This window comes from Biomphalaria glabrata, chromosome 4 (genome assembly GCF_947242115.1).
Source record: "Biomphalaria glabrata chromosome 4, xgBioGlab47.1, whole genome shotgun sequence".
NCBI classification, from domain to species: Eukaryota; Metazoa; Mollusca; class Gastropoda; family Planorbidae; genus Biomphalaria; species Biomphalaria glabrata.
Genome location: NC_074714.1, coordinates 28,476,920 through 28,501,641, shown reverse-complemented (window position 1 = coordinate 28,501,641; position 24,722 = coordinate 28,476,920). Strand labels below are relative to the sequence as shown.

Sequence of the window (24,722 nt, the reverse complement as noted above, 5' to 3'; positions counted from 1 at the left end):
TAAAACCCCCTCCAGAGGGTTTTGAGTTTAAAAACCCATCCAGATGGTTTTGAGTTTAAACCTCCTACAAATAGCTTTGATGTTACACCGCTCCCCTCTTTGTAGCTAAGAACCACCTCTTCAATATAAACAAAAGCAAACTACACAAACAAAGTTTTATGAGCGTAGCCAAGAGTTTACCCCTTCTCCAGAGGGCTTTAAGTTAAAAAACCCATCCAGATGGTTTTGAGTTTAAACCTCCTACAGATAGCTTTGATGTTACACCCCTCCCCTCTTCAATATTATTCTAAAGCAAACTACAGTCAGCCAAAACGACAGAGGTTTTGACGATAAACTTCCCTTTTCGATATAACATCTAAAATTAACTACAGTCACAAATTTCCATGAGCGTAGCCAAGTGGGGTTACAAATTTCTACCATTCGCTGGGCTCCATTAATAAAGTGCAATGAATAGCAGATTTGTTTTTTATCTACATTTTTTAATAGCAGGATAATGCACTGTCGATACAGAATATGCATTTTTTTTTAAATAACCGAAATAGTGCTTGACGGCGAGGCTCCACCCTGAACCCAGCTGGTGGAGCTCACAGCGCTTCTCCAGACCCTCTGGTTGTCTTTCCACTAACTCCATGAAGACGCCATTCTAGGGTACTGTAAGAATCTTCCGAAAGAATGAAGGGATAGATTGTAATAAAAATTAATTACGTACACACGCACAAACAGATTATATATATTCCAGTAAGGTCTACTACCTTAGCACCTCTCAGCACTATCGACGAATTAGCACTTCTTTACCACCTACATCAATAAGAAGAGAGTTTGCAACATATATTTAAATATATTTAAAGCAAAATAATCCTATGACAATATAATATATATATATATATATATATATATATATATATTTATTTATGGGAAGAATTTCCTCCCCCCCCCTTTCGAAAAATTTGTTGGCTACGCTAATGATGCAGGTAGTAACTGCATCTGCATAGTAATTGAAATAATTCATTCCTTATTATTCTAAACTATCAGTTTGATAATTAAATAATTGAAAAAAAAACGAAATGAATCAGTTATTTATTAAGTTATATTTTCTAACTTTTTTTTTACAATATTCAAAGATATTGTTAGAATGTATTGGTGCTGTTTCTTCTTCCTAATGTATTGGCTTTGTCAAGACAATGTTACAGCAAGCGATTCTTCCTCCCGCATCACCTGTTGTTTTACTAGTTGGAGAGTCTCCTTTACCTAGATCATCCCGCTGAGAGTGAACCTGAAACACAAAAGTAAAAGGTATATCCTAGATGTTCAGATCAATACTGTATATACTGAACTTGAAATACTATTGGAATGCTCTATCATTAAAATTTTTAGTAATAAGCAGTTAATCATGTTACACAAAGTGACATTTGCTGATTTGTTGTCTGTGAACGATATGTCGGATGAACCAATTGTCGGTGAACAAGTTGTCTGTGAACCAGTTGTCAGTGAACGATATGTCAGGTGAAAAAATTGTGGAGTGAAAGTAAAATCTGTGAACAATTTGTTGTGTTTCGGAAAATAATATCATCTTGTAACAAGACGATTGTGTAGCAGGTGAGAGATCCACTAAATCGGTGCAGATATGTAGATCTAAACATTTAGGGTTCAACAAGTAGGCTATGTGCAGATCTAGAAATATGTTCTTTCAATCCCTAAGTTAAATAGAGTACTTTTTAGCGGCCCCCGTAAGGATGGCTGCCTGGTCGTGCGGTTTGCACTTTGGACTGTCGTTTGGATTTATCGATGGTCCCGGGTTCAAACCCTGCCCGCTCCCATCCCCCGTCGTCCTGCGGGAGGTTTGGACTAGGAAGTAAACCATCTTCAACTCTGAAGGAACATCCGAAACATGTAAAACATTTTACAAACATTTTAAAACAAAAGCCTCTATTAGATTTGTGCAAATTGTTCGTCTGTCACACTCAGATCTCAAAAACTAGAAGAGAAATGAAATATATTATTTCACCATGCGATGCGGCTTGAAAATTTTAGGTGCAACGGCTACTTTTGGTTTTCTAAAAGCAAGCCGTTTAATTTATAAAATTAATTATGTAAGAATAACACCAATTCTAAAACAATACATAAATGTAAGTGAAATAATGTTACAATATGTTAACAAAGAAAGACAATGTTAGCTGCCCCCGTAAGAGGAAAAGCCTCTATTAGGTTTGTGCGAAATGTCCGTCTGTCACACACAGATCTCGAAAACTAGAATAGATTCAAAAATTTATTTTCACCATGCGATACGGCTTGAAAAGTTTAGGCGCATTGGCTACTTTTGGTTTTCTAAAAGTAAACCGTTTAATTTATAAAATTAATTATGCAAGCGATTAATTCATAAAAATACACCAATTCTAAAACAATTACGTTAGGCAATGTTACAATATGTTAATAAAGAATGACAATCCTCCATAGATATTCAGTATCACTAAGTGAAATATATTTATAAAATGTACAAGAAATGTTCACAACAAATATAAATATTAGTTAAAGGTGTTAGTTTTTTTATAGTCAACTAGCTGCTAAAGTTAAAAGAAAACATTTATGTTTGTTTATAAATGCTAAGAATGCACTTTGTATGTAAATATCAATTCTTTAAATAATCAGATTTTATTTATTTTTTGTTTAGTGCCCCCATCAGGATAAAAGTCGCTTATTTTTGTGCGTTTTGTTTATTGGTCGGTCTGTCCGTCACGTTTATATAGAAAAAAAAACAACAACAACAACACTAAACGCTATTGAAAATCTTATTTAACCTTCAATGTTCCTTCCAAAACATTCCAATAGTTTTAAATATCTATAATAGATTGTTCTGGATGTTTTTGTGTAAACAAATCAATGCCAACGAATGTTTGTTTGCTCTTCTAACTTGTATTACATATAATTTCCTACCTATAAACTATGAAGTTGTTTCGGAAGTTGTTTTAATTATCCATATCCAATTGTTCCGTATTTTCAACTTAAAACAAATGAATGTCAAATGACTTTTTTTGTTCAAAAATATCGACACTAGGTTGTTAAGAATTAAGAATTTTAAAATAAGAAATTAATTTACTAGAAAAGATTATTGAAAAACAGTTTTTAGACTTACTTTACATTGAATTTTCTTGCTGAAACATAACAGAAGTGTTTTTTTTTTATTGGTAAAGAATGTTCCAGATTTGGTTTTGAAAAAGAAATCAACCTACATTACTTTAATTTTCTTACAAATCGTCGCCTAAATTGTTCCGAATTTTATATGAAAAATCTCCTAACAGAAATAACTGTTTGAAATCCCTCTTCTAATAAATAAAACAAATAATCTTCTCATTTACGAATATCGGTTGTTCCGGATTTTTATGAAAAACATTCTAACTCTATTTATATAAAATCGCACTTCTGTTGTATATTACATTTAATTTTCTAGCTAAACGTTTTAAAATCTAATTATCGTTAATATTATGTTCCTATTTTTAAGGAAAACAACTTCATAACACCAAAATATGGTACAAAAATCTCTCCCTAAGGCTATGGTTCATCTAACTTTCAAACGAGACCATTCCAAAAATTTAATTAACTGTATTCATCATCATCATCAAACTTCATTTGAGTGAGAACCTTAGAGGCTTAAATCTTCTCTTGCAAAAGCCCTGGACAGAAACCCTGCTGTCTTGCGTAGTGCATACACGTCGCCATACAGGTCAAGAATTTTTGGTTTCCCAGACCTGTTGAGGCGGAGATCAGCAAGTCTGGGGCAGTCAAACAGAATATGAGGCACGTTTTCCTCTTCTTCCCCGCAGCGGGGGCACCGTGAATCAAAATTTGACCATAGCCTTGAGAAATATGAACCAATAGGCAAGTGGCCTGTCCTGCACTGTGCTAAAATAGCTTGCTCAGGCCTGGACAGCTTCCACAACGGGGAAGTGCGGTCAGGGAGCCTCATGCGCTCCCGGACTCCACGGGTTTCTTTTTTGGTCTTGTCCCCAGCACTCAAACCACTTTTCCATTTGTTTTTTTTTTATTATAGCCAGAGCTTGATGAAAACGTACAGCCTGTTTAATGGGTGGAATTTGCCTTCCCTGCAATAGTGTTACCAGTCACACCTATGTGACTCGGTACCCACTGCATTATTACAGGGGTGCCATAGCGCTGCTTTATGTTGTGTGAAGCCATAATGAAAGTGTTGATTTTGGGGGGCCATGGTCCAGGGCTTTGCAAGGCCTGTAGTACAGATTTTGAGTCAGTGACCACAACAATCTGTGTTGCCCTCAAATGTCCCTCGCCGAGTTGAGAGTCAATGACCTTTAAGGCTTCATAGACTGCCATGGTCTCCGCATCAAAGCTGCAAACACTATCACATAGTCCAAAGATTTTGACTGAGTAAGAGCCAAGAAAGTCGATGTAGCCTGAGCTTCCAGAATCTATCAATGCCAACCCATCAGTATATGCAAAAATAGCACTGGGCTTGTAGGGATTAATGGTCTCCAGTGCTAGAATTTGAAGGTCTTAGTTGCATTAGGGTCTACTAGTTTCAAACGTATGTATGGGGTCATAGGGCGACACCAAGGGGGAAGGGGATGAAAACGTTGAATGTTTTGTCGGTTTGGTGGAGAGGCCAGCTTTATCAGATAGTATACTGGCATGATGCATAAAAGAAAGCATCTGGATACGTCTTCGGCATTTCCAACCATCTACTAGCTTTCTAGCTGGGAGGTATTCATCCAGCCTTTTATACCGCTCAAAGCATGTCAATACTGACATTTTCCTACTAAGGTTTAGTGGACTTACATTAGCCATTATTTCAGCCACATTTCTGGGCTTGTCCTAAAGGTTCCACAGACAAATCTTAGCGCTTGGGAGTGTATTTTATCAAGTTGTTCAAGAGCTGTCCTAGAGCCATAAATTTGCACAGGTAGGCTGTGATCGGACTGCTCCTAAATACAGTGATCGGAGCATGTCTGCTCGGGCTCCCCACTTCGTGGATGCCAGCTTCCGCACAATGCAAAGTTTCCCTGAGGCCTTTCTTGCAACATCCTGGATGTGCTCACACATTTTTAGTTTGCGATCTAAAGTTACACAAAGGTACTTGGGTAGCTTTTCCATGCTGAGAGCCACTCCGTTGAGGGAGAGCTGGAAAGGTTGCCCGAGAATGCCAGTCCCGAGCGTGAACAGAGAATAGACCGTCTTGGAGGTGTTTATTTCTAGCCTCCATTTTTGTGTGTATGAGCAGAGCGTATGGAGATCTTCTTGTAGCACTTTTTGTATGGAGGTTGCGCTCCTTCCGGATTTCCAAAGGACAATATCATCAGCATATAGCAGCTTTTGGCATTTTAGCTAAGCCGGTAGGTCATTTATGAAGGCCGTGAAAAGGGCACATGACAGGACGGAGCCCTGGGGGAGGCCGTGCTCGAGCGTCATTTCCCCTGAGACTTCTCCGCACATCCTTGTTCTTATTGTACGCTCTTGTAGGAAGTCTCTAATCCAGTAATATATCCGTCCCCGCACCCCAACGGCTCTTATCTTATGAAGCAAACCAGGCCGCCATACTTTATCATATGCCTGTTTTAAGTCATTGAAGACTGCGTATGTGCTTTCGGTCCTTTGGAATCCATCTGCTACGCTCTGCACAAAAATGTTGACTTGGTCTATAGCGAACATTCCAGCCCTGAAACCAGCCTGTTCTGGAGCTATAAGACGGGAACTCTCAAGGTGCCAAACCAGACCATTTACCATTTTTTCAGCCATCTTTCCCACACAAGATGTGAGTGAGATGGGTCTGTAGCCCTCAGCAGTGGAAGCATCTTTTCCCTTTTTTGGTAAAGGAATAATGGTGGCACGTTTCCAGGCCCTGGGCAGATGACCATCTGCCCATGTTCTATTTACGAATGCCAAGAGCACAGCCCTTCCTTTCCCCCCTACATGCTTAAGCATTTCGGGGGTGATACCATCCGGCCCCGGAGCCTTTTTAAGCTGGCATTTTCTTATGGCAGCATTAAGCTCGCCTATCGAGAAGGGGGAGTTCATCGTTACCTCAGCACTTTTGGTCTGTGGTTCCTTTCGGTTTTTTTTTTTCATCAGCTTTGCGAGCTTTATCAATGACATCTGAGACTTCTTGGCAGCCTTGTTGATCTTCGCAAAATATTTGTTCAACAAGGTGGCAATTTTTTTCTTCGATGAAATGGTTACCCCACTGGGTGAAGATAATGGGGTTGCTGTTTTCGTACGCCCAGCATTTTCGAGATTTCTCTGAAGACTCCAAGCCTTAGAGCTATCCCTTAGGTTTAACCTTGCACAGGTGTTGGTCCAAGGTTCTCGTTTTTCCCTGTTAACAGACGTTTTGACTAGTAGGCTGAGTCTGTTGTATTTCTGCCTGAGTGTTGGATTGTTTAGGTTCTTTTGGACCTTTTTGTATGCCCTTCTCCAAGCCATAACAAGTTTGTTGATTTCAGCCGTCCAAAATATTTTTGAATTTTTTACAAGGATAAGTTCGAGGAATAAACTTTTTAGCCATGCCCAGGATAGCTGTTGTTATTTAACGGTACACAAGGTCGACAGAGCTAGACTCTACATGGATTTTTTCAAGGGCATTGTCGACAGCTGTCTCGTATCCTTTCCAATTAGCCTTACTATAACACCACTTTCGTGGTTCTTTAGTGGTCTTGGTGTTCATTTTAGAAAGAGTGACAGTCAGTAATATTGGAAGGTGGTCACTACCAATATCGCCTAGTACTTGATAAGTTATGATTCCAAGTTAGCAGTGACTAAAGAAAGATCTGGTCGTGATAGTGAACCATTGCTAGCATGCAGAAGAGTAGGGGGAGAGTGTTTGTTTTGCAGAAGAAAAAGGTTAGTAGAATTGCACAGGTCATGAACTTTTTTACCAGACAGATCAGTGTCATTATAGCCCCAGGAAGGTGAATGGGCATTTAGATCTCCAGCTATGATAGTGTCTACAGTTATTGTCTCTCTGACATCTAAAGCCAGTTCTTGTTTTGGTGGATTATAAACATTGATGCACTTGAAGCGTCTATTATTTTTCCAAATTTCTAACACCAAAGTGTCTGTGCTTCCCTGACTCTAGTCTGTGGATACTTTCTTGGCGACCAGAGCATTAGCCACCAATGTAACCAGGCCTCGGCAATCCCCACAGGAGCATCGGAAAACATAGTACCCGGGTATTGAGACACTTCTTTTTTCACCTATCAGACATTCTTGTAGTAAGGCAACATCCACACACTCTTTGTGAAGCAGGTTAGTAATTTCAAGTATCTTTGGAATAAGTACCCGGACGTTACATTGAAGGACTTTGAAAGTTTTAGTATAAGATTTGGAAAATTGGGGATCAAGTATCTTTATCTTTCCAGCTAAATTAGCCGCCTGGGGGATACTTACTTTCCCAGTATGAGGTGTTGATGTTGGGTCAATTTTTTCTGAGACTTGTTAGCGGCCCCCGTAAGGGGAAAAAGCCGCTATTAGGTTTGTGCAAAATGTCCGTCTGTCAGTCTGTCCGTCTGTCTGTCTGTCACACTCAGATCTCGAAAACTAGAAGAGATATGAAAAATATTATTTCATCATTAAATGAGGCTTGAAAGTTTAGGTGCAACGGCTACTTTTGGTTTTCTAAAAGCAAACCGTTTAATTTATAAAATTAATTATGCAAGCGATTTTTCATAAAAATACACCAATTCTAAAACAATTACATAAATGTAAGGGAGGCAATGTTACAATATGCTAACAAAGATGGACAATTTTGTGTATTTTCAGTATCACTAAGTCAAATATATTTTAAAAATGTACACGAAATATTTACAACAAATATAAATAATAGTTAAAGACGTTTTTTCTGGTCAACTAGCTGCTAAAATTAAAAGAAAACATTTCTGTTTGTTAATAAAGGCTAATAATGCATTTTTATGTAAGTATCACGCACATTTTTTTTAATGGACTTTTTATGCAGCGATTTTCGTGCAGTAGCGTAACGTCGCTACATGATCAGGTGCTAAATCAATTCCTTAAACTTTTTAAAAAAATCAGATTTTATTTATTTTTTGTTTAGTGCCCCCATCCAAATAAAAGAAGATTTTTTTTGTGCGTTTTGTCTGTTGGTCGGTCTGTCCGTCACAATTAGATTAAAAAAACTAGAACTTTAAAGCTATTGAAAATCTGTTTACACTTTAATGTTCCTCCCGTAACATCTCAATAGTTTTAAGTATCTAAAAATTGATTGTTCCGGATTTTTTGTGAAAAACTAATCAACCCCAACAAATGTTTGTTTGCTCTTCTAATTTATATTACATTCAATTTCCATTCTTAAACGTTGCAAAAACACATTATCAATAATATGTTGTTCCGTTTTTTATGTAAATAGCATATTAATGCTAAATCAAAATCTCTATACTGACTTATATTTCATTAAGTGTAAAAATGTTCCGGATATTGTTTTATAAAGCATGACTTATGCCTAATGATTGTTTGAAATCGCATAATTTACTAATATTACACTTATATTATTTGACAATGCGTGACTATAATTTGGTTATCAATATCAAATTGTTGCGTATTTTCATCTTTAAACAAATTTTTAAAATATCGACAATAGGTTGTTCAGGGCTTTAAAAAAAAGTAATTTACTAGAATTGATTACTAAAAATTACTTTTTAGACATTTATTTTTCTTGCTAAAACATAACATAGAAGTTTTGTAATCGATAAAGAAAGTTCCGGATTTATTTTCTTACAAATCATCGCCAGAAATTTCCGAATTTATATAAAAATCTACTAACGCCAAATAATTGTTTGAACTCCCTCTTCTAATTAATTAACAAATAATCTTCTCATTTACGAAATAATGTTTTTACGTATTTTTATGAAAAAAACTCACTACTCTCTTACAGTACATTTAACTTTCTACCTAAAACATTATAAAATCTAATTATCGTTAATATTATGTTCCGATTTTTAAGGAAAACAGAATCTCCACATGGCTGTAGTACATCTAATTTTTATACGAGACCATCCAAAAAATGTAATTAACGGTATTACATTTAACTGAAATTCTCTTTTTCTTTTACTATTTATACAAACATCCGGAACAATCTATTATATAAACTTTTCAATTGTGTTCATACCTAAAAATTATTGCGATGTTTTGAAACGTAAAATAAAGGTTAATCAATTTTTAATAACTTTTAGTTGTTTTTTTTTATATCAAGATGACGGACAGACCGACTGACAGACAAAACGCAAAAACAATGCGGCTTTGATCCTTTTAAAATAAATTCTATTAGAACTCAGTGCACCAATGTCTATGAACCCTCGTTAAATATCTCGTGTAAATAAAGACATTTTTTTATGGTACCGGTACTAGCCTATTGTGAGGTAATGGAATTTTTTTTCTTTGACGTCATATGTTAAAAGAACGCACTCGGTGCACCAATGTCTATGAACACTCGATAAATGGCTCGTAATGATAAAGGCGATTTTTAGTCTAGCTAGGCCGTGTGACGTAGTGTTTTTTTTTCTTTTGACGTCATATGTTAAAAGAACGCACTCGGTGCACCAATGTCTATGAACACTCGATAAATGGCTCGTAATGATAAAGGCGATTTTTAGTCTAGCTAGGCCGTGTGACGTAGTGTTTTTTTTTCTTTTGACGTCATATGGAAGGAATTCTTTAAAAGAAATGCTAAAAGAACGCACTCGGTGCACCAATATCTATGAACACTCGATAAATGGCTCGTAATGATGAAGGCGATTTTTATTCTAGCTAGGCCGTGTGACGTAGTGTGTTTTTTTTTCATTTGACGTCATATGGAATGAATTCTTTAAATGAAATGCTAAAAGAACTCACTCGGTGCACCAAAGTCTATGAACACTCGATAAATGGCTCGTAATGATGAAGGCGGTTTTTAGTCTAGCTAGGCCGTGTGACGTAGTTTTTTTTTTCCCTCTGACGTTATATGGAATTAATTCTTCAAATGAAATGAAAAAAGAACTGGGTATAGTAATGTTTATTAAGCCTCGTTATGTGACTCGCGTTTAAAAAAGGAATGATATCTTGATTTAGATCTAATCTAGATTTTTAAAACTAGATCTAGATTTTTATTACAGTATATCTAGATCTGGATTTATATTCTAATTAAAATTATTCTAGATTCTAGATCTAGAATTTCTAGATCTAGTTTAGACTAAAATAGACTAGATTAAGATGTAGAATTTCAATTTCTAAACTTAAAGTGTAAAAAAAAAGTGTAGATTTTCATTTCCAAACGTTTTGATCAATATTGTAATGTTTTAATATACTAAAACTAATCTACTATTTTTTATTTAATTTAAATTTAAATTTACGGCAAATGAATCTTTGAAACATTATTACTTTTGACCATCAAAATTAAATCACCTCTTGAATATTATTTGCGAATATGCAGATCCGACAGGGATCCGACTTCGACGGGGGCCGCCTCTGAGTTTGTGTAACACAAACTCTCTTTGTAATCTTGTGTTGTTGTTTTTTTTTTGTTGTTGTTGTGTTCTTTTGGGGGAAAAAGGATTTTATCAGAATTTGTGTGTTGGGTGGAACGGTAGCTCTTTTTCACAACGTGGCCCGTTCTTCCTTTGTACCAACGTTGCGAGGCGATTAGTAGCAATTTTTCGATACCAGGCCTAACGCCCTTTACCTGGCTAGCGGAGCTATTAGGGTCTGCTCAGACCCGCTTTTCTTTGTATTCATACTCGACATAGGTATGGGTTCCTCCAGGAGGAGGAGATTTGGGTTGCCCCTTAGAGCGAGCAGTGAAAACAGTCCAGACATTAACAATGGACTATAAAACGATCGAAAGACCTGTTAATTCAGCCATTCACTCGTATGGACAGGGTTTAATCCACGAAAGTGGTGTGTGGCAGGAGACCTTTTTTGTAACCACCATTTTAGAGCTTACAAATTTTAATGGCTTGACCTTTCACTAGTCTCCAGGGCGGCGGCTGATCAGTTCAGCATACGCTATAGATCCCGACAGACACAATCTCTACATCAGACGAGCGTGCAGGGGTTATGTCATTCAGAGCTTAGCATTGCCCAGACCTCACCAGCAGAACACCAGGAGAGCGTAAGCGCCTGCTAGGAAAGTTGGAGCTCCCTCAACGTTAGCCCTTTTCGGAACACCCCGAGAGCAGAGGGTGAACTCATTCCAGTTACCAGTGGACACCACGAGGAGGTCGGCGGGCACTGTCACCCATTAACGGTATTAGATTTATCTAAAATTCTCTTTTTCTCTGCTATATATACAAACATCCGGAACAATCTATTATTGATACTTTAAACTATTGCGATCTTTTGGAAGGAAATTTAAAGGTTAATCAAATTTTCAATAGCCTTTAATTGTTTTTATTTTCAATATTAACATGACGGACAGACAGACTTACTGACAAAACGCACAAAAAACGCGGCTTAAACGCACACAAAAAAACGCGGCTTTAATCGTAATAATATATATATATATATAAGATCTGTAAATGAATTATATTAGAACTCAGTGCACAGAAGCTTATGAGCCCTCGTTAACTCTCTCGTGTTAATAAAAATAAATTGTCATTAGCATTGTGACGTAATGGAATTTTTTTCCTTTGAAGTCATATAAATGAATTCTTTAAATGTAATGCTAAAAAAAACTCTGTGCACCAATGTCTATGAATGTGGCTCATATTGATGGAGACATTTTTTAGTCTAACTAGGCCATGTGACGTATTTTTTCTTTGACGTCATATGAAGTGAATTCTTCAAATAAAATGTTAAAAGAACTCACTCGGTGCACCAATGTCCATGAACCCTCGATAACTGGCTCGTATTAATGAAGGCATTTTTAGTCTAACTGTGACAAGTCAATACCTCGCTGTCAGAGTCACTCAAATTTATCACAGCATTAATTATTATTATTCATTATTTGTTTATTTTATTTTAATTATTTCCCCGTCCTATCCCAATTTCTTCACCCGCCCCACCCTTACCTCTTCGAGCAAGACTTGGTCCGCCACCTAGGCGTCCTTTCATTTATCTTCCCTTGACCGGGGTAAAGATACACACAGCCTCTTTGATCTCACCCCAGGATGTCTGACACCTTTGGGTGAAATGCAAGTTAATCTTTCTCCCCCCCCCCCCTTTCTCCCACGTCTCTCTTTGATCTAGGAGATTACTCGAGTCAACACACCTATCGACTCTCCAAGGTGCGACTCCCATCTCAAGTTTAATTCACCCACGTGTAAGATAATTCTTAAGCCTAGGACATTTACTGTTTCCGCCCACATTTTCCAGGCCTATATATAAGGTAGATTAGATCAAGTCAGACTCTCTCCTTTCTCATTATATCTTAGCAATCGAGTCTGGACTACTTCATTTATTCTCACTCCTAGAGGAATACCTGGTGGTAAGCCGAACTTAATCACAAGTTCCATCTTAATTACTTTGTGCATATTTCTCACTGGAGATTATCATGTGTATTTTATTACTTCACTTATATTTAATTAGTGCATTGTGTATTTCTCACTGTCGTAAGTAGAAAACATATGTATGTATTTAAGTATTGCATTGATCTATTAATGCTACGTTGCTCAATTGATCGTTGACGCAACCATGTATATATTTGTACATCTTATTTTATTTCCTTTATCTCGGCTGTCCGCCTTGATAATTTTACTAGCGCACTGATACTGCGTTTAGAAGAGAGATATGAATTATCTCCCCTTTAGTGATTCTACTTTGGCGAGAGTTGCGCTCCTTGAACTGACGCTCTCCCCATTCGAACACTTCATTGTTCTCGGCCGACGGTCGTATGTAAACAAACCGTCATAGTCGCTGACCACCGCCCATTCCCCCCCCTTTTTTTCTCTTTCAACTTTTGTTGTTTATTTGAGATTATTATTTCCCCTTATATGTACATTTTTATATTATTATTTTCCCTTTTATGTACATTTTTATATTGCTACTATCAGCCATCTATTTTAACCTATCCCATTTGTCATCATCTCACCATTTGATCTAAAGCAATTTTACCTATCTGACGAATGCACCTCAGTCGAGGGCATCGATAAGATGCATGAGAGACATGTCCTAACTTGTCTTTATTTATCCGCAGCCTCCCTCAGGTGTCTGCCTATTTGCTATCGAGAATCACCTACTGCCTTTGTGCTTAGTGCTATTCAGCACTGCACTTGCCTATTTATAGGATCACTTGCCCACTTGCTATTGAGTATCTTCTACTGACCACGTGGATCTACTCAACTCTACTACTTGGCGCTATCGGCCTTGCCCGCCTATTCGACAGCCCACCTGTCAACTTATTAGGTGCGACGTCCCTATAGACCCAGATCTGTGCAAGACGTCATAGCTAGGCCAAACCCTCTGCAACTCACTGGACTTATCCTGCTAACGACGCTGCCCACGGCAGATCAGCTCTGCCCGCAGTACCTTTGTGCCCACGGTAGCCGGCCACCCGCCCTACTGTGCCCACTACAGATATCAGAACTTTGGATTGAGACTCCACAAGAACTATATCACCGGCGTCCCTCTACCCGCTAGAGCGCCACCTCCAGCTGCTGAACCTCAAGTCAGGATCACAGCCAGCTGCGACATCAACAGGACAACCAGCTAAGTTCAGAAGACAAAGTGACATACTCTCTTATTAAGTGCAAGAGTGATGATCTAAATTAGTATTAATTAGAGATAGATGCTAACGCTCCCCCTTTTTATTATTTTATGTAAATATTTATGTAAATAAATATTCTTTATTTTTAACTTTGTATCTTTCTTCCATTGCTTGTCTCGTTGCGTGCCTGCTCCCGATTTATATGCTGACGGGTTGGTGTGTGATAGCTTTAAAAAAAATCACCCCCTAGACATTAAACGCGCCAAACACACGTCACATTCCCCAACCTGTCACACTAACTAGACCGTGTGGCGTGGTGGATTTGTTTCTTTGACGTCATGTGGAATGAATTCTTTAAAAAAAATGCTGAATCAAGTCGGTATAGTAATGTTTATTAAACCTTGTTATCTAAATCGTATTTTAGAAAGTCATGATTGCTAGATTTAGGTCTAATCTAGATTTTTTTAAACTAGATCTAGATTTTTTTTTTACTCGTTGTAGAGTCTAGATCTAGAATTTCTAGGTCTAGTTTACACTGATATAGACTAGATCAAGATATAGAATTTCAATTTCTAGACTGAAAGTGTAGATTTCGATTTCCAAACGTGTAGATAAATGTTGCAATATACTAAAACTAATCTACTATTTTTAAATTTAATGTTGCATTCAGTCTATTAATAGATTATCTAGGATTTTTGTGTGTGCATAAATCTAATCTAAATTACATCTAAATTATTCCAAATTTATATTAAAGATCTAGATCTTGTAGATATAGATTGAGTGCTAAATCAGAATTTTAGTTTATGTGGTCTTACAAGTGTTTCTGTGGACATCTCTGTTACGTCTACCACCTTTCAGCTCACAAAAAAGACTGCCTTTTGCAAACGTTAGTCCCCCCCATACTGGATAGTGCTTTCTCCAGCGTAACTTTCGGACCATACCGGCGGTCGCAAGAATATCGCTGTTTGTAGCGCTGCCTGCCTTGTATGTCCATGATGGATCGAAAACATCTTTGGTGAAAGCGTTCAAGAAGTCTTATTTGCTTATAGTATAGTAATCATGTCTCTGATCCATATAGAGGGGTTGAGATGCAAATTCGTTGACTGTTCCGACTTATTCTGTCCAAAAATGATTTGATGAATCCTTCTTTAGAATAATAACGAAATGTTTTTAAGTCTTTCTGCCATTTTATTTGTTAAAGCTAAAAGAAAGTCCATGTTTAACCTACAGATATTGCGTCACTTGTTGTTTCGCACGTAAGACTTAATGAATTGCGATATTAATGTCTGAACGTAACCAATTGAGAACTTACAATGCAAAGACTTTCTTACAATCCAATAATAGCTCAATAATTTTAGGCCAGAGATGCAATGTAAACGACTCGACGTGAGCTAGACTGTATCTTATTAAATACAGACGTTACTTCAAAAAAGAAGATGATTACGTTCTACGCGTGTTCTGTATGGGGACATTCTATTCTAATCGCCATTGACATTTAGAACTAAAAGAACACAAAAGAAACTCTTTGGATAGGCAGTCTTTACCCGATCGCTCATTTTTGACATTATAAAAATGTTTCTATAATAAGTAAATATCTTTCCACAACAAATTTACTAATTTTTCCACCGAGCGAGGCTCGGTCACCTGGTACTCCTATACTCTTTAAGCGAACAATTCTTGCATGTATATCTATCTATCTATCTATCTATCTATCTATCTATCTATCTATCTATCTATCTATCTATCTATCTATCTATCTATCTATCTATCTATCTATCTATCTATCTATCTATCTATCTATCTATCTATCTATCTATCTATCTATCTATCTATCTATCTATCTATCTATCTATCTATCTATCTATCTATCTATCTATCTATCTATCTATCTATCTATCTATCTATCTATCTATCTATCTATCTATCTATCTATCTATCTATCTATCTCTCTCTCTCTCTCTCTCTCTCTCTCTCTCTATATATATATATATATATATATATATATATATATATATATATATATATATCCTAGCCTGATACACAGTGGCTAAGTACGCATTTTAAGTAAACAAAAATAGTAATAACAAGGAGTTAATTGACTGTCACAAATTATTAAGAATAGTGTTATCAAATCAAGACACTTAACTGCAGGAGTAATATTTAAGTTAACACGTTAGAAAAATTATTTCACCGTAATATTTATTGACAGTGTAATATCCTTTGTTAGCACGTTGTGTTTTTTTCATTCTGGCTTAAAAATGGTCAATGTCTATCAATAAATTGGGTGTCAAGGACCAAAAAAATAAAATAAAGAATATGGGGTGTTTAGCTCTCCATTTAAAGATAGCCCTGGTCGTGTCTTCTACAAAATAATTAGTTACTGGCTTACTGGGCTATATAATCTCGCGGTTTGTGTTCTGTGTAGCTAAAGGTCACTCGTTTAGGTGCATGTGATCTTTAGTCCAGCTTACTAATTGAGATTTATGTTCAAGTAACTCGGCACACTTGAAAAGGTGTGGCCTCTAGCCCAACCACGCGATTCAGATCTTTCTCCAAATAAGCAAATTCTTTGTCCGGATACCCGTGTAGATGTTTGGCTTGAAGTCCAGTCCACCCCCCACCCACCCCACCCAATTAGGATTAACTACTAAGTAAACAAACATAGTTCCCTCGTGTGACCTCTAGACCTCGTGTGACCTCTTGTGGTCACCTGTCAATCAATGAACTCAATGTGATGTACTAAACAAATAAAAGGGGGAGGGAGTTGTTCATCTGGAAATATACCTGGTTACCTTAGAGGTGTGGCTATGGTAGTCCAGCCCCCGTAATAAAGATTAACTACTAAATAAACAAACTCAGTTCCCTGGAAAGGTGTGACCTCTAGAGAGTGTCAATACGCTGACATTAAACCTACGTCCATCGTATTTAACTTGTGGTCACCTGCCTATAAAAAAAAACAACTCAATGTGATGGACTAAACAAATAAAAGGGGTGGGAGTTGTTCATCTCTACCTCTGGAGATATACCCGCACAGCTAGACAGACGTCTGGTCAGCACGACGTAGTCAAGGAATGTAGCATTTTGACATGTTAACTAACCTACTCAAAGGTCAAGACAAATTGAAAAAAATGTCAGCCATTGCTGCTCTGTATGTAAAGCGCATTTATGATGTAAAGTTTCATTTCTATTTATATTAAGTTATTAACACGCCTTGTCTTTATAATAAACGATGTTTGGTGCATATTCATAATGGCTCTATTTTTAAGCACATTATTTTGTTTTAATAATTCTACAACAGACATTAATGGAACGAGGTCCACTTTATGCATATTAAATAGGTGTATTTTTTACTATCCGGTTTACTATCCGGTAGTGATATCCGACCGGAGCCGAATAGCACCGGATAGGGTTAGGGTTAGGGTTCGGCAGAAGCCGGAGCCGGAGCGACTATCCGGTGCACCCCTAATATATATATAACGGCTCCAACGTATATATTAATGAGAAAAAAAAATCTCCACTCATTGACCACAAGGGGAAACTCGAGGTCGACCGTTATATCGCTTTTGAAAATGTTTTTTATCGAAAAAATAATTTTGGCTAGAATGATTTATGAATGAAAAATTTTCATGACGTCAAGAAAAAAAACGCATACGTCACTAGGCATTCTGCAGTACACTAAAACATTTCTTTGCAAACAAGAATAAGTTTTAATGAATCAATTGCCTAATTAAACTTTTGCGCACCATCTTATTGTAGATTGATTTAGTATGGAACTATGGAAGAGAAATAATGAAATTAAATTCGCCGATGTATAACTAGTTATTGTGTTTTAAGTGTTTTTATAAATTGTTTACACTTGACGTGTAGGTTGCTTTTACATAGTTGTTATTTGGCTGGTGAATTATTACAATATGTTCAAGTTTCCAAGTCTACTGTCCCGTACCAAAACAAAGGAAATGGTCATACCACAGCTTCTCTACGTCTTACTTGCTCACACTGAACATGATATCTAGCTCGCGGTCAACGAATTCGCGTACGCTGCCGCCTCTTGAGGTTTAACTATAAGCCTTGGTAAAACCCCGGCATGAGTCCGACAGTCACGCTGGACAGGACAAGTAATCCGTATGGGGGACGAACATATGCCATAGGCAATCTTTTTTAGTGAGCTGAAAGGTGGTCGGCGTAACAGAGAAGGTCCAATGAAACGCTTCTTTAGAATACTAACGCAATTTTTTTAAAGTCTCTTTGTAAAAAATTTGCCATTTTTCTTTGATACAAAGTGCATGTTTTACCCTATGACGTAGAGATTTTGCGTCACTTGATGTTTCGTACTAAAGCCATAATGAATATACTAATAGCAATATTCAATGTCTGAAATTTACCATTTGAGAAGTTACACTGCGAAGACTTTCTTCCAAACCAATAATAGTCGAATAGTTTTACCCAAAAGATGCAATATAAAACGACACGACGTAGGCTGTAGTTCTTCTACACTGTTGGAGGACTTAAGAGACTTTTTATTTAATCGCCTTGTACAATTACATTTAGAACTAACAGAACACAAAAGCAACTCTTCAGATTTTTAGTCTTTACCCGATCGTTCATTTTCGTAATTACAAAAATATTCCTAAAATGACTTCAGGTATATATCCTTTCTTAGGAAATTATTTAACCGAGCGAGGCTCGGTCACCTGGTACTTTGTATAAATGCTCTTTCTTTCCTGGTGCCATTAGAGTATAAAAAAAAAAGATCGCCTGAATCATAAACCAATCAATTGGCAGAATTTATGTCTATCCCTGACTAGAATAACAAATATACGAGAAGGACGTCATTATATTCTGTTTTAACAGTACGTCTTTAATTTGTAAGATAAGATAACAAAGCAATTTATATTATACTAGTATTACACACCGGCTACGCCAGATGATTTTTTCCCTGACTTTACATTGTTTATTATGGCCGGAACCTCCCCCCCCCCTTCCCTTTTTTATTTCAATAACGGGACACATTTTAACGATAAACCTAAAATACTTTTTTTTTTTTAGCCCTTGAATTAGTGTATCTGTTACAATGAAATTTCAGGGCCCGCTCTCTCTTTCCTTTTCTCTCTCTCTTGTTCGCTCTCTGGAACTCAATTTTGTCTTGTTTTTTTTTTTAACATGGCATCGTAATTTCTCGACATAAACTTTTGTTTTGACTCAATTTGGAAAGACCCGCTTCATTATGCGCCTCCGACACGCATTCATACTTTGGACCTGTTCATTCTAGTAGACCTATCACTTTTACTTATCTGCTTCCCCCTCCACCGCCAGCACCAAAAAGCTAGTCCTTCGTACGCTCTATGACTTTTCTTCGGCTTCTCAATTCAAAATGTATTATATTTCGACCGTGATGCCCACACACACACACAGAGTAACAAACACACAAATAAAAGCTTTCACACTTTTTGGCCCAATGACAACTTTTAATTTTCAACGCATCCTTTGATTGATCACACGTTTAAGGCCTAGAGGGAAAAAAAAGCATTTTCTGTTCCCCACTCTACATTTGGTATTTTGTTCTCTCTAAATAAACACAAATATATCAATTTTGGATAATAATGAATGTTAGTGTCATGGCGTAATGGATAGCCGGAAATTAATAAAAATAATTTTAAATACATTTTTAAAATGTGAATAGTGTTTTTAATAGATTTGGTTGTAAAAAAGAAAACCTTTATATCTTAAAGTACTTCAAAAATGCCTGAGCGACTTTTAGGATGATAAGCGCGCTGCCTTTTAGTTGTCAATGTTGAAGTTTTTATTTTTATTTTTTTAAAATCATTTTTGGCACATTTTTTCTTTTAAGAAAAGCCGCTACTAGCATGAGTTTAAACATAAATTATGCAGTTACCTTATATAAAAATAAAGTTAAAATGTTGATTATCAAAACTAAAAGACCATATATTGTTTATATTATTATAAAATATTGTTATTCCTGCACTTGTTTTTATCGGTTTTTTTTTAGTTAATCTAGACCTAGCCTATATATAGACTTAGACCAATATAATATCAATAGTCGACCGGCGGCGTAGCTATTTTGCAGAGCCGACCTTAGGCCACTGCAACCTATCCGACCGCAGTGGGCCCGCACTTTTATAGGACCTAATTTTAGAAGTATAAATTATTAAATTAAACCATTTTATAACTTATAACAGATTTCCCGCGGCCTTCTGTCAATTTATATCATAGGAATGAGTGTGTTAGTGGAATGAAGAGTTGAGTAATTCTTTAAGTGTGCTAGTGAGTCATTTATGAAGGTATTTCTGTCTGTGGAATTGTATATCTCAAGAGATAATGCTTTGCCTTGTAACTTCTTATGGGATAAAGAACTTCTCTAAGACTGGACCCCAGGGTTAGCCTTTGCAGAACGAAAGGCCACGGGCGAGTGTCACACGCGGGGTAGCCATAAGCATACCACAACACGTCATGCTAACGGACTCGTCCGCCTCTAAGGCTATAGGCCTTATTGTTACAAAACATATTAGACTACTAGGGGTGGCCTACTAGCTATACTGCCATTCTAAAAATTGCCTGTTGGTCCGGCACAGAATGGGCCGGTAGGGACGTCGCCAAATGGGCCACTGTATGACAGTAGTAAGTCCGTAAATGAGCTCATATAAGCCTTTTTCCTCTTTATTTTGATGACTATCGATAAAAACGTATCTATAAAAACGTCATCAAAGAAATTGATTTGGACACCATCATAAGCAATGTGTCAGCGACTAGTGTGTTGATGTGTACGACAGAAAGTTAAGTGTTCATTTCGCTCCTTTAGAACGTGTTCTGTTTCACTCTTTTAGTCATTTCAAATCATTTCAAAATCATGTCATAAAGTTTTCCATTCGGACTAATTAAGATGGCAATTGTACTGTATATTGTTTTGTTTTTTTATAACTCATATATCCTCTGATTCTATCTGTATGTAGAAATACAATACATAACATCAGCTAACGCATGCGTGAGTTCAGTTTGTTTTTGATGATTTATTAAATTTTACAAATTATATAGATAGGTATGCAAGATGTGCACCGATAGTAAGTGATGCCAGAGCCGATTTTGGCATCCACTCTGCCCCTATACATGGTAGGCTACTTTAAGTAGGTACTGACATGCAATATGGTATTTTGAAACCAAAAATGTAATGTTACAAGCTTTCATTATAAATTGGTTTCATAAAGATGCCGGATGGAGCCTAATGATGTATGTGTTGGTTGAAGTTAACGTATTTCTACAGTAACTTGATGAGGACCCTAGATGCTTGAGTGTAACTACTGTACGGGTGTTATTAGATACATGTATGAACGTGAACATACATCACCACGAGGACGATAAAACATAATACGTTACTTTATTGCAGAATGGGCCACAGTCGAGTCTGTCACCATAATAATATGATTCCTTCAAAAGTCTATAAACAACTAAAATAAAAGTCTACATAATTAATCTCAATCCCACTAGCTGTTACGTCACTAAATGTCGCGTTCAACGTCCGTCTAATCAAGTGCGTCTCTAACTAAACTAAACTAAGTGCTTAACACGGGAAAGGCTTCCAAAATATTGTATTAGCTCCTCGTTTATAAGAGCTGTTCAAGTTTCCGAAGCTGACTGACAAGGGAAATTCTTATCGCGATTTCCCCACTCGCCATTCCCTAAAGTTTACTTTATGTGGGCCTTGGGCCTTATCCTGTGCTTTTTTTCTCCCAACTTTGGTGTTATTCTTTAAGAGATTCATGTCGCGCATACATAGGCATTCATCAGTTATGTTAAGAGTGGGCGACGTGCATCTCTGCTGAAATATCATGTCTATAGTGGAATTATACAATATATCTTGTGAACATCGACCCTGTGGCATTCAATGATTATACCTAAGCCAGCCAAGGTGAATGATGATTTTATAACAATGCAGATGCAGGGGGTTCGTCGTTAGTGATTTTATTTTGACACTTTACAGAATCCATCTTAAAGCAGTTGCAAAGAGCAGATAGACTGCGATTTATCAGAATGCACCGCACACGGTTGCGATAGACTATTGCATTACTCTATGTCCTTATCAATAGAATATCATGAAGATAATGGAGCTAAAAAAAAACAGAAATCATAAACCATTTTAAGTGATCACTTAAAATGATTTTTTTTTGGAGGGGAGGGGCTAGTTATTTGACTAGATGCATGCAGAAGACAGTTGTCCTGTAAGCCTAGATTCAACAATAAAAGCTGCTCCATCAGCGCAGAGGATTAAAATCTTTCTAAGTTTTGTTTTTCATCCTAAATCTAAGGATCTTGTATGAAGAAATACACTTTCGTTGATGTCATGACATATGGGCTCCCGCAGGAGTTTTTGCAGGGGGGGTGCAAGTTGCTTCAACTTTCTTATTTGTAAGAATATTAAAGAAAAGAATTGGTGCCCCCTCCCTCATACCAATGCGAATCCGAAATGCGTGAGGAGGAGGCAATGATTACACATGTGCAGTTTGTCTGGTTTCACTTCCAGCCTCTATTTTAATATACGTCTAACAGTCAAAGATCTTCTCAAAGGTGTGACTTAAAGCTCGAATGGATTCGTATTTCTCATTTCATTCTGTCTTCTGGATGACACCAACAGCATTAAATATACCTTAAACATCTTTAAGGTTATTGCTAACTAGTCTGTGAGACGGGCAACGCACACAAATCCTTACCTGAACACAATTCTGAATGCAATTCTGAATACGGGACAGCCATCGTAGCCTTAGCCAAGTAGTCTCTCCATGTCTGAACTGTACATAATATAATCACTGATAATGACGTTAGACACGCAGAACAACCCTAACCAATGAAGACTCTTCGAATGCGATTGCAATAGAAAAAACGAACGCCCCAAAACCTCTACTCATTGAGATATCTGCAGCTTCATCACAAAGATACCCAGAAAATGCAGTTAATTTATGATGCTTCTGCTCGTTTTTTTTGTTTTTTTTTGTTTCTTAATGATGCCACAGCTCTGTCGATACAAATCAACGTTTAGATTCGGACGAAGGCATGTGAAGAACTCGTAAACTGGTGAACATGTTTCACCTGCTATTTTATCGAGCACGAACAGAGACTGCAACTTCACAAGACGTAAATACATTTACCAAGATTACTGCGTTTTAATTTTTGTTCAAACAAACTTTAACCTTTATCACATTGAAAGACAGCTGCAAGGAGTTCTCCTCCAAGCCCAAAAAAAACAAAAAAACATTTATCTTATTCTAGGCCTTAACTAAATATAATAATACCTCTAATTATATGCAAATAAAAAAAAACAATGGTCACGACTAACGTGCTATAGAATATTTGATGCAAATAATTGCAAGCGTACAAGTTCGGACATAAACTATTCTAGTTTATTATAGCAATAGCTTATCCTTACAAACTGTACTTCAGTGGAAGCACTACATGTTAAGTTGCTAATTAGTTGAAGTTAATTGATTTGAAGATGTAAAAATTGACTACAATTTCGCTACTCAGAATTCAGAGGGTTGCACGTATATTGTCAGCCAACAATTCTTCCCGAGAAGCCTAGGATATAACTGTACTTTAGTCACACTACTTGTTCAGTTGCTATTAGATTTTAATTGATTTGATGATGCAAAAAATGGCTAGAATTCGGCAACTGAGAATCCAGGGGGATGCATGTGCACCACTTTGCACCCATTCCCTGCGGGCGCCTATGACATGACGCAGTAGGTAGTATATGATTATACCAAACAGACTAGGTGCAAGTACATATCCCTGTTTAACATAGCTGCTGACGTTAAAGCAGACTCAGACTCAATCAATTAACGTATTTCGTTTACTCATGAAAGCATTCAATGAGACCTGGTGTTTTGGGAGGGCATTCTATTTCAAAAAGGCCACTTCAACTGACCACGTCATGAGCTTTTGACAGAATAACAAATACGATGACGAGTGGCCTTCTCTCTGAATTTTGTTTTGTGTGGCCTGTCTGTCCATCTGTCCCGTTTAGATCTCAGAAACTAGAAGAGAAAATGAAAATCGGACATATGATATTTTAGATCATTCAAATTTCTGATGCAACGGCTACTTTTTTCTTTTCCGAAAGTGAACCATCTAATTTTAAAAAAATTATGCATGCAAGTAGATTTTTCTTTTAAATTATACCACTTTTCAATGAAAAACTTCAAGGAAGGTAAGTTTTTTTGAAAAGGTTACAGACTTCTTGATTAATAACTCAAGCTTCATTCATACATTCTCGCATTGGTAAATAAAAATCAATGTATTATTATAAAAATTTTCCATTTATTGACTAGCTCGATTGAATAAAATACTGATTGAAATGTTGTTGTTTTTTTAAGAATTTTTATACGAACTTCGTTTCAATTGTAAGTTTAAAAAAAAAACGAACTACTTTTTATAGCGCGCAGTTTTCACATATCCTCATTAGGCTATACACTTGACAACAATCTAAATTAGACTAAATAGAGGCCAGACATAGATCTAGATTTAGATTTAATTGTATTAAACAATTTGAACAAAATTTAAATTTATAATCCATTAAAAAATAGTTTACCTTCTAATAGCTTAGGGGTGCAGATTTATTTATTATGTAAGCAGTAGTATCACATCAAGAAGTGAATCTGATGCGAAATGCATAAGTGCACTATAACCCAGTAGTAGGCCTACTAATCTAGATCATAATATTGACCTAGATCTAGCTTTAGTAGATCTAGATGCCCTTTGTTAGATTCTAGTCTAGATTTAGTTCTGGATCTTTATCTAGAGTCTATTTAGTCTACACATAAACCTAGTCTAGATCTAGCTTCTAGATCTAGATTAGATCTAGTTTAGATCAAGAGACTAGATCCAAATCTAAACTAGATCTAGAACTAGTCTAAAAAAATCTACTAGATTTTAGTTCTAGATTCTAGTTCAAGTTATGTCTAGATCTAGATCAAGTACTAGTCTAAAGATCTAGTCTAGATGTAGATCTAGATCTAGATTATATCTAGATCTAGATTATATCTAGAACTAGTCAAGAAATCTA

At 36.6% G+C, this 24,722-nt stretch overlaps 1 protein-coding gene across 3 annotated transcripts in view; it reads right to left on the bottom strand.

Annotated features, from left to right (window-relative positions):
- Positions 1–1,062: 1,062 nt before the first annotated feature.
- The window catches only part of LOC106062953 (GATA zinc finger domain-containing protein 14-like), a 91,329-nt gene continuing 67,669 nt past the window's right edge, over positions 1,063–24,722 (bottom strand). For all 3 annotated transcript variants that reach the window (XM_056025871.1, XM_056025870.1, XM_056025869.1), the window contains one exon: positions 1,063–1,273. In XM_056025871.1, coding sequence (XP_055881846.1) covers positions 1,249–1,273 — 25 coding nt within the window. In that variant the 3' untranslated portion in view covers positions 1,063–1,248. The remainder of the gene's footprint in view (positions 1,274–24,722) is intronic.